Source organism: Hyperoodon ampullatus (genome assembly GCF_949752795.1).
Source record: "Hyperoodon ampullatus genome assembly, chromosome: 8".
Lineage (NCBI taxonomy): Eukaryota > Metazoa > Chordata > Mammalia > Artiodactyla > Ziphiidae > Hyperoodon > Hyperoodon ampullatus.
The window spans coordinates 28,032,704-28,050,410 of NC_136921.1; the positions used below are offsets into that span (position 1 = coordinate 28,032,704).

The 17,707-nt window shown below is 37.7% G+C and overlaps 1 protein-coding gene across 29 annotated transcripts in view; it reads right to left on the bottom strand.

The window, feature by feature from the left end:
• Positions 1-849: 849 nt before the first annotated feature.
• MAP2 (microtubule associated protein 2) overlaps positions 850-17,707 on the bottom strand; it is a gene marked incomplete at both ends in the record, with an annotated part of 74,785 nt that continues 57,927 nt past the window's right edge. For 24 of the 29 annotated variants that reach the window (XM_079710091.1, XM_079710090.1, XM_079710078.1 and 21 more), the window contains 3 exons: positions 850-1,065; positions 1,285-1,397; positions 4,947-5,028. In XM_079710091.1, coding sequence (XP_079566217.1) covers positions 850-1,065; positions 1,285-1,397; positions 4,947-5,028 — 411 coding nt within the window. Of the gene's footprint in view, positions 1,066-1,284; positions 1,398-4,946; positions 5,029-6,988; positions 7,082-17,707 lie in introns of all 29 variants that reach the window. The other 5 variants (XM_079710082.1, XM_079710087.1, XM_079710080.1 and 2 more) reach the window with 1 other exon arrangement.

The window sequence follows — 17,707 nt, forward strand, 5'->3', positions numbered from 1 at the left end:
ATAAGGAAGTATAATATTCAAGTATATGAGGAAGTATCACAAATGGCCACAGAGAAATATATATATATTTATATCTATAATACTGTATCAAACAGATGGAAAGGGGGTGTGAAACTGGTAGTGTGTACACAAATCTAGCTGATCAACCAATGTTCTAATCAGACACGAGTCCACCCTAATGAAAGTGCTTCATTCCTAAGAGATGCACTTTATACCACTTCCTCAACCACAGCTCAAATGTGTCATAACTATTTCTTAATTAGTTAAATAATTTATTGGATTGACTTATACTCTGATATAATTATCCAGGTCCCAAATGTTAATAACTTAATTGAATCTTTCTTCCCATTTATACAAAATAACGCTTTAAAAAAAACTTATTTCTTACATGCTCTTCCCTTCCTGCAATCAGACTCCTTGATTTAATTTAACCTGTAATAAGTTACAATGGGCAGCTTTTTACCTTTTCACCCAGCAACAAAATAGTGAAATGAGCAGCTTGGATTTTAACAAGGCCTTTCAGGATGTAGTGGATAGCCTTCAGGCACATGAAAGGTAGAAATGCAATTTTTAAAATAATATTACTCCATGCAAAACAGAGCAGAGCAAAAATAATTGTCCAATTGTACTCATGTAAAGCCAGTATCTTCCTGTTACAAATGGAAATCAAGTCAATTTCTGCATATACTATTCTTTTTTTTAATATAAAATTGTAACAATTATTACAGTTTGGGAATGAGATTATTTATTTTATGGTTTGTAAAGAATGAATATAACACCTGCTCAGAGCCCACTCCTGCCAAGAGCTCATGCCTAAATAGTATTACTTCAATGCTAAACGAGAAATATTCACAAGCCCTGCTTAGCGAGTGCGGCAGTGACGTCCTCGGCCAGGGTGGCAAGCTGGGGGGATTCGAGCAGGTTGATGCTTCCAGAAGAGGAGACGTTGCTGAGTCGTCGGGGGGATGCCACGCTGGATCTGCCTGGGGACTGCGTAATGATCTCAGCCCCGTGGTCCACACGGGCCTTAGCATGCTCTCTGAAGTTCAACTTTTGGCTGTCAATCTGTTTAAGACAAGCATCAGTCCTCGTTAACTCAAGCATCTTAACTGTCGCTTAGCTCCTTCTCTACATCCCAGAGCTGACACTCATGTCACTTCTATTCAGCTCTTACCATCCCTACTTCTAGATGTCCAGGCCTTCAATTTGGGACCCATTTTGATGAAGAGTATTTCAGAAGGATTTTTTAAAAAGGCAAGATCGGCTCACGATCTTGTTTCTTACCTTGACATTACCACCTCCAGGTACGTGGTGAGCATTGTCAAGTGAACCAACTTTAGCTTGGGCCTTTTCTTTGAAATCCAGTTTCACACTCTCAATTTTCACACGCCCACCACCTACGTAGGAGAGGAGAAAGGCTTTTAAATGCCTTGCTAAAATTAAATCTTATATTTGTGGTGACTAGTTCCCCAAAATGATTATAGTAGGTAGACCATGGCAAACGACAAACTTAATGACCTCTACTACCCCTCCGACCATGGATGTGAAAGGAATCTTTTAGAATTTCTAGTCTATGCCATTTTCCCCACACCAGCTACGGTAGTGACATCCTTTTTGTACCATTACGTGGATTGCTCTACATGTTAATTCCTTTCTCCTCTACTCATGTCTAACCTAAAATATCAGAGGGGTTTTTCTTGTCTGTGTGATAAAAACTCTAAAAATAACACAATGAAAGTATCTTATGTATCCTTTCTCAAACTTGGCACACTTAGTCTCTTATTTCTAAGGGAGCAAATTAAATTGCAATGAAGCTCTTATTTTTCTTAATGGTAATAGGTCACTTGTTCAAAGAACTATTAGCCTAGCAATGGAGTGCATGTGGGTAATATTACCATTTGTCAATTTTCAGCATTGATAGCTTGACTTATGAAACTGGAGTCAGGGGCTAAGTTGCTTAAGAGCTTCCATTTTAATTAGCAGATGGAGTGACAGGAAGAGACTCTTAGGAGATCCCATTCTTTTCCAGATGCCGTAGGACCAATGTGACTCTGACTTTGATCTGATAATACTGAGATGGAGTTTTGACCATGCCATTTCCTTAAATGCTAATTAGTCTGAAACTCAAGGATCTGCTGATAGATGAGAGTGCCATGAGCCACACTTCTGTGGCACTCCCCATTTCTGCACACCTTTCTCAGGCTTATGAATGTAAGGAGTTCTACATTGAGTAGGTATCTGTTGTCCTTTAGCCTGTTCTTGAGCCTGTCTGCTGATGTCTTTGACCTGGAAGGAAGCTGGATTAGACACCTTTACCTGTCTCCACCTAAGAGATTAGCTTTGACTTGCATTATTAACTTGGTTTTGGCTCTATGCATTTTTTTGGAAGGCCAGTGGTAAGCCATGTGACCCTCTACTATCATTGCATCTCTCTTGGGATTTTGATTTGGGAAAAATACCTGAGGGACTCTATGGAAACATGGAAGAGATTTTTCAATTTTGGACTCTTGCTGCTTATTTATCTCTGTAGACGAGAGAAAGGTCTGTTAAAACTTTACAGGTCACTTAGGCCTGTGGTGTTTTTCTCATGTGATACCTGGACATTTATATTAACACCCAATTACCTGGCCAGGGGCCCCTTGAAATTGTATGGTGTTACTGGATTAAATTTTGAAGATTCATTCATTCTCCTGCTGAAGGCTTAGGATGTGCATGATGTTATTTAACTCATGCTTACAGAAGACATGTAGTTGTCCTTCCCTCAAAAGATGCATAACTGCAGGAGTGTTATCCTTCCAACATTTTACTTGGCCCCATGGGTCTCACTTGTTGGTTGTTACAGGATTAGTGTGAGTCATAAAACATAATTATATTGGTTAGAGTCTAGAAGATGTTGAGCTTTCAGCTACATGAGATCAACTTTCTTAGGATCTTACTTTTCTATTTTTTGGTGGCCTCTGATAGAAATTGTCTTTTCAAGTTTTCTTTTATGGTTATATACTGTGTCTATGTAACCTTGTTAAAAGTTTTTTGAACTGTATTTTGAGAGAGAGAGAGAGAAAAAAATAACAATGTAACATTGACCCAAAATATATTCAGAAAAGGAAGATTGAGGAGTCTATTTCTGTTGAAGTCCTACTAGGTATTTTTACGTAACTCTTAGAGAAGTCCATTTGAATTCAGACATCTCTGCCTTTGGTTCTGAAAAATTCTGGCCCCATCAGGAGCAGTAACTGCAGAAGACTATAATCCCCATCAAGCTTCATATGTCCCGAAGTGAAGTCCACAAGACTGGATATTTCAATTTGTGGCTCCAGGTGTCAAATTGTTTCCTTTATTTTCTCCTTAGATATTCCACAATCCAAAGTAACTTTGTGAAAAGCTTGCTATTGTCAAGGATCATTGTGCTAGTACATCTTTATGAACTTAGTCATCTGGTTCATTTATTACGAAGTAAGAGCTAGATTTAGAAAAAGGTGGGAGTCCATGACAGTAGCCTTTTATGACCAGTAAAACATACACAGAATATTTTCTTATCTATATAAGATTTTTCTGTGCATCAAGACCCCAGGTTAATTTAACTAAATGTATACTTACTGTCTGGAATGAAAGAATCCAATATTGTCTTTTGTATTCTGGAAGAAAGTAGGCAGTGTAGCCAAATACTTCTGTCATACTGTTGACACAGTACAAAGTCAACTAAATGTTTGTAGACTTAAGTAATAGATGGGGGGTTGTGAAGATACCCACATGGGAACATATCCCTGCTGTTTCCTAAGTGACAGAGAGCTAATTCCAGGGTAGCAATTCTGAAACCAGGAATGGAGATTCCTTACTCATAGTTTCTAACTCCTTGACTTGCCTTATGAACACCCTTTGCCAAAGAGAAGCCTGATCTCTAGATATGTTTCCAATTCATTTATCTATTTTGAAACATATCCTATCTACCTTTGTTTTTCAACTAATAAATTCTTCTTAATAATCTCCTGGTCAGAAATCTCATTGGGCTCAATTGTTTTTATACCTTGTTTTGATAACATTTGAGACAATGATTAATAGGAATAACGTATTACCTGGTTTAATTAAGATGCCAAGCATAGATGCTTAAAACCAATTGCTTCCTCTTGTTCTTCAATGGTATATATAAATTGTCAAAATATTCTCAAGAAAAATTACAAATTTGACAGTTGTCCATTATTTACATATGCACAAAGGTGGAATTTAGCAAAAACATAATACACGATACTCAGAAAAAGTGACTCAATACATTAGAGGGAATTAAGGAGGGAAAAATCCCCAGCAAGATGAGTAGAAATTCTACCTTAGTGCATCAGTCTTATGAGATATTCTAGAAAAACAAGAAGTCCATGGTCAAATAAGTTGGGGGAAACATTGCATTCTGAGGATTCACAATACTTATTGATCTGGATCTGAGAAATTCAGCAGAAAAGTTAACTTTTTCAGCTTTGCTTAAGCACAATCCTTTTTTCACATAATGTAGAAAAACAATTTCTTGAAAACTCTTTGGAAATGCTTCTTTCAGTGCATGTATTATGTATAAATACATGGCTCAATGTATTTTATAGACTATATATTTCCAACGAGCTCCAACATGCATGTTGAGTACATAGAGATAAATGCATCTCATGTACCTTTTAATTTTTATTTATTAATTTTTATTTTTTTGTCTTTTTCTCTTTTTTTTTTTGTACCTTTTAATTTTTAACATATCCTATGATACGTGGCCTGTTTGTGGTAACTAAGTTTACTTGTCCAAGTGAAGATGCCTTGAAATTTCTAATGTAAATTTCTATTAATAAAAGCATGAAGTATCAGGATTTGGAAAAGTCCTTCCAATTAGATATTTCACAGCAACACAAATTTTGCTTGTCAATTTCTTGAATCCAATCTAATATCTCTCAGACTACTAAAAAGCACTGATTTACCTGGCCTGTGGCGGATGTTTTTCAGAGAGCCGCATTTGGATGTCACGTGGCTTAGGTCTATCTTCTTGGTGACAATCTGTACCTGTGTGAACCACATAAAATGTGCTTAAAATAGTTTAGACATAAACAACCCCCAAGATCATACGTCAAATCTAGAAATCCAAACTCACAACATACAACAACATATGCACACAAATGGGAAAACACAATCTTCCATAGATCCTCCCACATGTTTGGTTGGAAAGAAAAACCAAAGTGAAGGAAAATCCTAGAATAGAAGATTTTATTAGCAGAAAACAGATCATGCCACAAGGGGATAGAAACACCTGGATTCATAAGGCAAGCTTCCACCCAGAGAACGAAGCCACATCGTGTCAAACCTTTCCATAAGCAAAGAGCCAAGTGAAGAGAGAAATTATTCTTTAAAAAGTGATTTTTACATAAAAGTGACCAACTTTGCTCATAGAAACAAGAAGCCCAACACTGCTTTAAGATAACAAGAAGAAGAAAGCTCTAAACATGCTTTTCTAAAATACTATTGTCATGTCTTGGCTAAATGGAATTTTTATTGCACACCAGATTATCAATATAAAATGACAGCATTTTTTCTTCTTTGTGTCTTACTGAAATTATTTCATCTCCCAATATTTGAAACAGTGCTTTCCAAGTGTGATTCCTGGTCCATTTGCATCAGAAATACATGGGAATTACTTAATTGAACACTGGAAATGGCGTCAGGGAATCTGCACATTTGAACAAGTGATTCTTCACTAGGGGGAAATTTCAGGTTACTGTTTTGGAGGTTGGAAGCTCCCTTACTTACTTTAGAGATCATTAGTTATCTCAATTTATCCTTTTCCATGTAGGTGTTTTGACCGGCAGCACCCGTAGTAGAGGGCAGCTGGGTCTACCCTCTGATACCCTCAAATTATTTACTAGGACCAAGATTGCTTCTGTGAGAGTACCACATGGTGTGAGCTTACAGTCAGGGCAACAGGAAGGAGGGCAACCTTGTCAGTGTAAATGCTGAGCCTGAGGCTTAGCCCTGCACCCTGGAAAGAGCCCAGAAAACCTTGCTGTGGTCCTCCCACATGGCATATTTTCACGCCCAGTGGAGCTACTTTGAACATCAGGTGACAGCTCCTGCTAGAAGGCACTTGCTTGTCTCTCCTTTCACTGCTTGACTCCATCTCTGCCCAGTTGAGGAGCAAGGAACCAAGAGTTATTAGATAGGTGAGAATTCTGGATCTGATAATCTATAAATTACTTGAGTCACAGATGGCCATAATCTGAAGTTTAGGTGACAGGATCTGTAGTATAGAGAGTCACCCAGTTCATCTTTTTTGTTATTCTAATTTTACAAAGAACCATGCTTTCTTTAGCTTGAGTTTGCCTGTTTCAACTCTTCCTCAACTACATTTGAGAAACATGGATTCATCTTTCCCTTTCTCTCATAGGATATTCTTTTCACTCAATTTAAGAGACAGGAAAAAAATTCCATCATGACAGAGTATACCGGGACTTGAATCTTTTCACTGAATTACAGATGAGCCATGCTTCACCAGTTTCGTATTATTCCAAATGATAACCCAACTCTCGTGAATAATGAAGCACAAAATATTGACATTATACAGTTTGGGTACTTTCAAGTACATCAGTCTTTGCCTCAAGAGTAACTTAAATGGAGCTAGAAAAGTGTGTGCACAGCTGACTTTTGCAGGGGAGCAGAGACAGCATGAGAAAATACCTTGAAGCCAAAGGCCAGCAAACAAATTGGCAAGTGAAGTGGGTTTTCCATCTCCCCGAAAACCACGGTGTACCCCATTAGAAAAGCAAGAAATTCGCCAGTGATCTTAGAGGGAAGGATGGGAAGGCCATCACCAAAAATGCAAGGCTAACATGCCCCCAAACCAGGGGGACGTGTGGAGCAGCAACAAGAAGGGGGGAGTGGGTTGGGAGGGAGGCAGGAAAGGAGACCAAGTGCCTGCTGTGCAGATGGCTCCACACAGTCAGGACAGCTCCTAACAGAAGCTTCTACTTACATTTCCACCCCCAGCAGAATGTTTGATGTTATCCTTGGAACCACATCTGGACTGAACCTTGCTAAAATCAATCTTCTTGTTTAAAATCCTAACCTAAAAGGAATTGGAAGTAACTTCACTGTGCATTTTTCTTTCAGTATGCTGGGTATAGGGAACCAGAAATGGGCAGCACCAAAGAGGCTCCAAACTCCCTTCCACCTACATAATCATTTAAGAGAAAAAACTAACACTGAAACTGAAGAGCAGATCTATCATATGAATATGAGCCCCTTTTCTCCTGCACCCCCCCCCACAAGGGCCAAATGCTTGAGAGCCTTAGATATCCCAGCTGTAGGCTGCTATAATCTGGAAACAATATAGGAAAAGAATAAAACTTGAATTATCTGTGAGGAGGAGGCTTCTGATATTGTGGGCAATGCTGGGACTCAGGTCCACTCTATGGAAGGGCCAATAGTGTAGTGCAGCCCAGGATCCTGAAGGATACACCAGTGCCCCCTCCTCCCCCTTAACCCCTAAAGTGTCACCCATCACAATTGTGAATCACCTGGTACACTTGACTTGACTATGACTGGTCCACATAGAACAGGTGAGGTTCACATTGGTCTGGCTGAATGCTACAGGTGAGGGTTCTCATTCATCCAGGGGAAGAAGCCCTGGTTTCCCAAGATGGTCAACAAGGAGGCTCTGGGCCTCCTCTGCTGAAAGGATTTATGACTCCCTTGCTGGTTTGGCTTGGTAGCCTTTTGAAAGGCCTCTCTCTGACAACTGCTCATAAATAGCCATTATTCTTGGATTTGGTGTGAAAACATTATTTCCATTTTTAGAGGGGAGAAGACCAAGGACCACTAGCTAGCTGACTTGTACTGAGTCATGAACAGGTAGTCCAGGCCTTGGTTGGGCCCAACAGATATGAGGTTAGGTGTTCTATTTCTATTTTCAGCAAGTCCAGTACTCACCTTGAAGGTAATAGCAAATCCAGGTAATAGCAACTCCAGATCTGGAAAGATATTACTCTGGTGTAATGTAATGTGCAAAGTAATAACTCTTGTAGCTTCTTTCATGTGTTTTTGAATTGTGCATGTTTTGGAGGGCCAACAAGCAATGTAAGAATGGAAGGAAAGGTTTATTTTTGTTTGTTTTATCTTACTTTGGCTACAACTACCCCCCAATAGCTAAAGGGAAATCATGTATTTAGTGCTTTAGGGGACAATTTATCCTCTTATATATGATAAAAAAAGCTTAATAAAATTATCCTAGGGGCTTCCCTGGTGGCGCAGTGGTGGAGAGTCCGCCTGCCGATGCAGGGGACGCAGGTTCGTGCCCAGGTTCGGGAGGATCCCACATGCCGCGGAGCGGCTGGGCCTGTGAGCCATGGCCGCTGAGACTGCGTATCCAGAGCCTGTGCTCCGCAGCGGGAGAGGCCACAGCAGTGAGAGGCCTGCGTACAGCAAAAAAAAAAAAAAAAAAAAAAAAAAAAAAAAATATATATATATATATATATATATATATATATATATATATATATGTCTCTAAGAATGGTATCACATCTCCTGGTATTCGCAAAAAAAAGTAAAAAATTCAAGAGCACGTTGAATCCTGACTATTTTTAACTAGACAAAGCTTAAATTGCAGCATCTGCCTAACATTGACAAGATAGCTTGCTCCTTACAGGGAAGTATCATCGACAGCTCTCATCGGCAGCCCAAGGGAAGGGCCTCTCGTCAAAATCTGAATTCAGAAGACATGATGATTGCGCCACTCTTTAGGGCATAATAAAAATTCCTATTAAAAAAACGGGGGCTATCACAGAGTCTGTATCTAGCCATATGTGTAGTTGCACTATAAGAGTTTCACATAAATTGTAGATGCAGATAATGAAGTCAATAAGGGCCACTACATTTCAAACCTCACAGGTAAGTTAATTTTAGAAAGCAAATAATTTTGATTTGTTATTTCTAATAATAATACTTTAAATTATTCTCCATAAGGATCTATTTATTTTGGCAATGAAATAGAATTCATCTAAGCCATTTTTCTAATCCTTGGGGATATACAGAGTCTCATATTTCATTTACAAATTTTAATTTAGAGATCATAAGAGTACCAATCAAGTGACATTACCAAGTGATCAAAAGCCAAATGTTAAATCTGACTCATTTGTTGCAAAAATGGAAATTCCAAATTCAGTTACATAAATTTGTTTGACTCTAACTTTTAATCAATTGTTTGACAATTTGTATGATTTCCAAAACAAATGATTCAAACCCAAAGGGGACACATTGCTTGCATTATTTAGAGATGATTCAAATCTTAAATTCTAAAACTTCAAGGCCAACTTCAAAGTTGATTTTCCTGAGAATCATAGATTTTCTACTGAAAAAACTAGCTGGCCTTTTTTTTTGGGGGGGGGGGTACACGGGCCTCTCACTGTTGTGGCCTCTCCCGTTGCGGAGCACAGGCTCCGGACGCGCAGGCTCAGCGGCCATGGCTCACGGGCCCAGCCGCTCCATGGCATGTGGGATCTTCCCGGACCGGAGCACGAACCCGTGTCCCCTGCATCGGCAGGAGGACTCTCAACCACTGCGCCACCAGGGAAGCCCCTAGCTGGCCTTTTTTGATGGTAGACTATATTAACATTAACCCACGTTTGCTCAATTTGACATGCACTAATAGCACATTCTTTACATATTTCCATAATTGCAAAAACATTTTTTTTTAAGAAGATGTTGGGGGTAGGAGTTTTAATTAATTAATTAATTTATTTTTGCTTTGTTGGGTCTTCATTTCTGTACGAGGGCTTTCTCTAGTTGTGGCAAGCAGGAGCCACTCTTCACCGCGGTGCACGGGCCTCTCACTGTCGCGGCCTCTCTTGTTGCGGAGCACAGGCTCCAGACGCACAGGCTCACGCACAGGCTCCAGACGCGTGAGTTGTGGCTCACGGGCCTAGTTGCTCCGCAGCATGTGGGATCCTCCCAGACCAGGGCTCAAACCCGTGTCCCTTGCATTAGCAGGCAGATTCTCAACCACTGCGCCACAAGGGAAGCCCCATGGTATACTGCTTTTGTCTAAAATGAGGCAAAGTATGACATTCATTTTGCTTAATGGTTGAGTGGACAGAAATAAAACCACTCTGGGCAGTGAATGTTTGATGTTCAGTAAGTTTTACACTCTAGCTTGACAACTTATATCTGAGCCATGTGACTCACATTTATGCCTTAGCAAAATTACAAAATACTTCATGCCAAATATCTCTAGGATCATTGGCAAATAACACCTTAGAGAGTTAATTCCACAAATACAGGCAGTCCTCAGAAACCATCCCATAAAATAGAAAAATAGATGACTGCTCTGAAGGATAAGGCTTTATTTCAGATTAGTTTTTTTTTTTTTTTATCAGAGTTGAGTTTAACTTTCTGTTCTCTGTGGATAGATGAAATAAAAACTACTTTCTTTGGGAAGAAATTTTCATTGGACTTTTGTTTTCCTTAAAGCCTATGCCAAGAAAAATTATTTTAACATCTTAGAGACTGTCTAGAAAAAATATAATGAACTTCTATTTTACAAATGAACTAATTTTCTATTTGAATGATATGAAGGAAAAATTATTTCAATAACCATTATCCAACATTAACTCTAAATCACATTCTAATCTTTGTTAATTTCTTTCAATCAAAATTTTTACTTTCTCTATTAATGCAAAGAACATGACAACCTTTCCTTCTGCATACTCCATAGTGGAAGTGAAATGTATTATTGTATCAATCAACTGGATCATCCTCCTAAAATTCTGCCTTATTCAAAATTCTACCAAACTCCCTATTTCCTATTAAATACAACAAAACTTTTAGCCAGGCAACCAGGGTTTGTAGCAATTCTGATTTTTGAGTCCTCTCTTAATACTTTACATTTCATCCAGACTGTATTCTAGTCCATATTAAGGGCCTTGTTACATTTTCAGGTTCACCCCCATGCTTTCTTCATGTTATTATCTCTTGACAGAATGTCCTCTTTCCAAGTTTAGTCTGTCACAGTTCATCCTTCAAGGCTCAGCCAAATGAGTCCCTAGAAGTGGGAGGCTGGCAAAAAAGGATTTTATTCTCATGGGCATACATTGATTACTTGTATGCACACACCACTGATTTTTCATTCATATAAGGGTCCTATAAGCATGAAGAGTTATAAAGAATAGGTTAATGTAATTGAATAATTAATCAGAATTATTTAATTTTAATTTAAATTAATTCTATGTATTCCTCCACAATGCTAGGAAAGAACAGAATAGTTACTTTCTGGATATTCTTGATGTGACTCTAGTTGAATTTTACCATAATGGTTCAATTGAAGTGATCTGCCACTGTACTCTCTCTGCATATACGTTTAATTGCTCCTTTAGAGAAATGAGCTTTTTGTGTCCCCCCCCAATATGGGGTTACTCTAAGAAAGGGCAGGAATGCAAAATGCAGGCTATGCCTGTAGACAGGAAAAGATCTCTCTTACTAGAGATTAGCTGGAAATATGAAACATGAAAAATGAAAGAAAATACAATCCTAACATAGTTTTTAGTAAAACAGTTTATAAACCAGAGGCATTAATCACAGTGTCAACTTGGATTTCTTGAGCAACAGAAACTTGATTTTTTTGACACTCTCTGCTGCTGCTTATTTAAGTAAAAATATCCCCATGTCAGCTCAAGATAGCAAGATATGGAAAGTAACTGGGAGTCCAAAAGTTTGGATTCTGTTCTCAGCTTCTTTACAAGCTGGTACTAGGTCTTTCAGGTATCTTCTAGGTATGAACCTCAATTGCAAGAAATTTCTTTCTTTCTCCATCCAAGGTTGTCTTAGAAAGAAATTCTTTTTGAAAGGTAGTGGACAGTGACACTCAATTGACTTCCCTTCAACTTTGTGGGGAATTAAGCTTTTCCTTTGGGTTTGCATCATTTCTCAGGAAGGCTTATTAAGCTTTTCTTTATACTTGCATTATAAAAACACTCTGTCTTTCTCAAAAGTATTTCCTATTCCATAACATTCAATTTTAATGAAAACTATTTAGCCTCTACCGAGTCCAGAGGTATCATATATTAAAACAAAAATGTTATTATATCATATATTCCTGAAGATTGAAAGTTCTCTGGAACAGATGATGTTCATCAAATATTCATCTGTTAACAACACTGTGCTCTGGTCAAAGTGCATACAGGTATACAAACATTATAGTCCATTCTGAATTTTAATTAACTCTACCGACACTGATCAATAACTTCTTCAAAACTAAGTATATAAATATAAACAATAAGTATACTTCAATACACATTAATAGAAATAATAGTTTATGTCAAAACATACAATTCCACAGATCTCTAAGGAAAATAATATGGAAGAGGGCCTATTAAGGCATCAGCCCAATTTTCCTGTGCAGACTGTCAAAAAGCACAGAAGGTAAAACCTTGTTGAGAAACTCTGGGGTGAATGCATAATGCTGAAAATTTTAGAAAGAACTTTTTGGTGAAACAGACATTGAGTTTAGCCATTAGAACCACTGTTAAATATTTTAAGTGGTCTGTCCATGGGCACTGGAAGGAAAGTTATGAATATAGCAGTCATTGTGACTCATGAAAATTAACAGATAATGAGCTTTATCTAGTTCATATGCCAAAATCTTGACATTACATTTTTTTCTTTAGTTTAAAATTTTAAGATATTTTAAGGAATACTGGACCAAGTTGGTAAGAAAGTTAACTTTTTTTTTTTTTTTTTTTTTTTTTTTTTTTTTTGCAGTAGGCGGGCCTCTCACTGTTGTGGCCTCTCCCCTTGCGGAGCACAGGCTCCAGATGCGCAGGCTCAGCACCATGGCTCACGGGCCTAGCCGCTCTGCAGCATGTGGGATCTTCCCAGACCGGGGCACGAACCCTTGTCCCCTGCATCGGCAGGCGGACTCTTAACCACTGCGCCACCAGGGAAGCCCGAAAGTTAACTTTTTGAGAGTCTGTTCAGTTGTTTGAAAACAACCCGAGATTCAATGCTGTTCCCATGTCCCTGCTTGGTTTGTAAATGAACAGCAAACAAAAACAGACTCTACAGGCCGCAACTTTGTAAACCCAAAGTAATAATTTTTCCATAGTTTTTAATAATTAATATTTATGAAGCTTAGCTCAATAACTTTTCATTACCTTAGAAAAGATACCTGAATTACAGTTATAAAATTCTATTGCATAAAGACAGGGTCCCTGATCTCAAAGAGCTTTCATTTTGAGATAATGATGAATTTAATAGCAAAAAAATGCCTTGTAATGTATTTTGGTGAACAGTTTTTCTTCATGCTGGGTTGTATTTTACAGTTAATGGGGTATTTTATTACACTTCTTATTTAGCATTTATTTGGAGGCCTAAGGAGATGGAAAGAATGGCTTGGAAAAAACTTAAAATTAAATAAAGGCAGGGCACTAGGGGAGGACAAGAAAAAACAAATAAACAAACAAACAAACAAACACTTTTTTTCTGCCTAGATTGTAGAGGCCAGTGGATGTTATTGTCATCCATTCCCCCTTTATCGTATAGTGTCCAGCATAGTCTTTGTAAATGATGAAAGAATAAATATACAAATGAGAAAAAAGATCTAAATAAGCTTCAGTCTTTCTCTCTCTTTTTTTTTTTTTTTTGCGGTAGGCGGGCCTCTCACTGTTGTGGCCTCTCCCGTTGCGGAGCGCAGGCTCCGGACGCGCAGGCTCTGCGGCCATGGCTCACGGGCCCAGCCGCTCTGCAGCATGTGGGATCCTCCCGGACTGGGGCACGAACCCGTGTCCCCTGCATCGGCAGGCAGACTCTCAACCACTGCACCACCAGGGAAGCCCAGTCTTTCTCTTTTTAAAATAAAATTTATAATTTGTAAATTTGCCTATATATTAATAGCACTCAGTAGACCTTCACAGTGGTTACCATCATAATTTTATATAATGAGAAAAAAATCCTGTTTTACTATAACTTATCAGTTGCCTCCAGAATTAATTCCATTTTTTCATTTGAATATAAAATTGAAAGCAACTCATTCAAGTTAGCATGTGAAAGGCCAAAAAAGTCTCAGGATAATGCCTAAAACTTTATAAGAAAATATAAAAAAAGATTCCACTCTACGTTTCGCACATTTCATTCTCTCCTTCCTCCTTCCCATTGCTCCCCCTTCCTCAATTACACTCCTATTTCAGAAACACTGCTTTTTCACTCAACTTCAGCTGGCCCTTTGTGTCACAAATATTTATGGAGTCTATTAGAGTACCTAAATGAATGTTTTTTGATGAGCTGCAATGCAAAAACACTGTAGAATCATGGATTTGAGAGCTTAATGTATCCACATAGTCTATTTAAATGAGGTGGTGCTATATACAGAAACAAGTATTATTTTGTTGTTTCTATCTTACAAATAAGAAAGTCGAGGGCTTCCTTGGTGGTGCAGTGGTTAGGAATCCGCCTGCCAATGCAGGGGACACGGGTTCAAGCCCTGGTCCGGGAAGATCCCACAAGATCCCACATGCTGTGGTGCAGCTAAGCCTGTGCACCACAACTACTGAGCCTGCGTGAGCTCTAGAGCCCGCGAGCCACAACTACTGAAGCCCGTGTGCCTAGAGCCTGTGCTCCACGACAAGAGAAGCCACCACAATGAGAAGCCTGTGCACTGCAACTAGAGAAAGCACATGCACAGCAACGAAGACCCAACACAGCCAAAAATAAATAAATAAATAATTTTAAAAAATAATAATAAACTATAAAAAAAAAAAAAGTCGAGGACTAGAGAGGTCAGTATCTAAGGCCACACAATAATTTAGCAAAAAGCTGGACCAAGAACTCAGCTCTTACATTCTGATCCAATATTCTCTCAGCCAAAATTCACTGTGGTCTCAGCGTGGGGTGTTTCTTTGGGAAATAACTGTAACAGCTTTAGGCAGTCACACTCATTCAACAAGTCACTAGAAAGAATGCATCTCTCGATGCATATAGTATACTACATTCATTCAACTTTCACTCAACAAATATGCCAAATACCTACCATATACTGAACACTGAGGACAAAACAGACCTCATCCCTGATTTTATGGAGCTTATGGTCTAGTAGGTGAGACAAGATAGACATTAAATAATCAATTATACAATGGAATTTATAAATATGGTGAGAAGCGCTGGCTACAGTATCGAGAGTATATCAGATAGAGAAAAGAACAGAAATATTCTACTCAATATTCTGTAATAACCTATATGGGAAAAGAATCTGAAAAAAATGGATATATGTATATGTATAACTGAGTCACTTTGCTGTACACCTGCTACTAGGACAACATTTTAAATCAACTATACTCCAATATAAAATAAAAATTAAAAAAAAAGAGAAAAGAACAGATGAAGGGAGACTAGTTAACAACTATTGCAGTGATATCAACAAGATATATCCTGTGCTAGGGTGGTGGAGAGTGGACTGAAAGAAATGGGTAGAATAAGTGCTGTTTGGGGCACAAAATCATTAGCACCTAAAGATGGCCAGGATATGGAATGAAGGAAAGGGAGATGAAAAGAAAACTCTTTGTTCTGATTTGTGAAACCACCTCATTAGTATCTTTCAACTATCACAAGGTGCTTTGTATACTGATCTTCATAAAGCTGACGGAGAAAAAACAAGAAACCTGTCAAAACATGTAGGAGTATTCCATATAAATCAAAGTACCTATAAAAAAAAAATCTGATCCACAGATAGAAAAAGTACCATTCGTTGAGTTGTTGCTTAAATTTTTTATGCCTCACATTTAGAGAAATCGTTTATTTTCTTATCTTTGTTTAAATCAAGCAGCCTAGTCCTTAAAAAGCTAACACTATTTATTCTAAAATTTAGCTTTAGATTTAATGTAGATTAGGGAGCTAGGTACATTGAGATAGTTTTAAATTAATACACTTAATAAGATAGCTTTACCTATGCCTTGAGTTAAATCAACCAAGCTTACTATCTATAGTGAATCCGAGATTGCATATGTTCTTTACAGTAGAATGAATTTATATTTTAGCTGAAAAGATTAACTTTATTGCTTTCTGTAAAGCTCCTCATATCTTCAGCTAGCTTATCTATTCCATTAGGCATTGATTTGCCTCACTGAACTGAGCCCTGAGCTGAGCCTCTTTGCCAATAGAAAATTGGACTTCAACAGAAGAGATAATAGCCATAAGCACAAAACTTATACATATGGAAGAGCAATAAATGTTCAAAATGGGGCAAATAATAAAGCTTCCCAACTTGGAAAGTTGTTGAGTTCCTAAGACACTATATCTTTCATTATACATTTCCTCTCCCTAATATTAGTGATTGCGCAAACTTTAAAACAACAATAATAAATCTTTTAAAATTAAATTATTTACATACAATTAAACCACTCTGAATTTTATGACAATAGAGTCTGTGCAGATGGTTTGAATTAATTAAATTAAGGTTACATCTACCAATTTACTCCCATCTTCACCAATGAGAGTTGTGTGACTTTTTTTCTCAATAACTATAGATGACATATGTCTATTACAAAACAGGGCTCCTACAGAAGGTATAATATTGTTTTGGTCCTCTTCAGTGATGCTGGGTTGGTCACTGTCCATTCAAATATCCTAGTATATACAATTACTATTGGGGACAACATGCCACTGGCTTCAATTTCCCCAACAGGGTGCATTTATGGATTCTCTGTCAGATAACAAGGGTCTTTAGCATATCATCTTCACAATTTCTAAGAAGCTTTAACATAAAAATTTCTCTTAGTCATTTTATAAGGTTGAACCTTTAAAATCCAATCAAAATCCCCAGTTTAACATGTACAGAAAAAGACCCTTTCCTCACTCCCTGTATTTGAGAAGATCATACACTATAAGGAGGCTTTTACGGGGATAAAGTGTTGAGTGAAATACTTTTCCTACAAAAACAGTTCAACTGTAGTGCATCTCAATTTCCCAATTCATTTTCCTGTCCAATTTAAATGCACTGATGCCACCTATCACAAAATAGAAGGCAAATATATTCCCTCCATCTATTTCTTATCTTGGTGAGGAAATACCTCCTGCTTCTCCAACAAAAGTCACTTCATAACTCCACTGTTGTAGATTTTTTCCAAGTCATCTGAAGATGCAATAGGATAATTTTGCATCAGGTTACCACTTGCCTCACGGAACAAGAGATTTTCTTCAAATGACATGCTGATTTGAGGCTATTTTTGTTCCTTCTGTAATTTTTTGTGTCATATCTTTACTAACCCTTAATTACCATAATCTCTAGGGCAGCATTAGTTCAGCTCAAACAAGTGAGACATCTTTATATCAACTTTATCAATTAACAAATATAGTAGAAGTCAATTAAAATTAGACATAGAAATATTCACAGCCAGATATCATAATGAAGTAGAAAGAGAAAATAAATAAGTCTTCATATTTTGGGCTTCGTTTAACTTAATGATTCTAGCAAAGCTGAGGCCAAAACAACTTTTTGTCTGTCTTGAAAAGTCCTTTGAATAAAATCATTTATTGTCAAATTATATCAATAATTATTTCCTTATTAGATTTTCTTTTTAGTTTCAATAAAATATCTTTGAGGTACTTAATATTCCCTTGTGATACTAAGAAGAAACAGGTTCTTTTAAGTATCAATATTTTCCAGAAGATAAGCAAGTAAACCTCGCATTTAGTTAAGGACAATACCAGGACA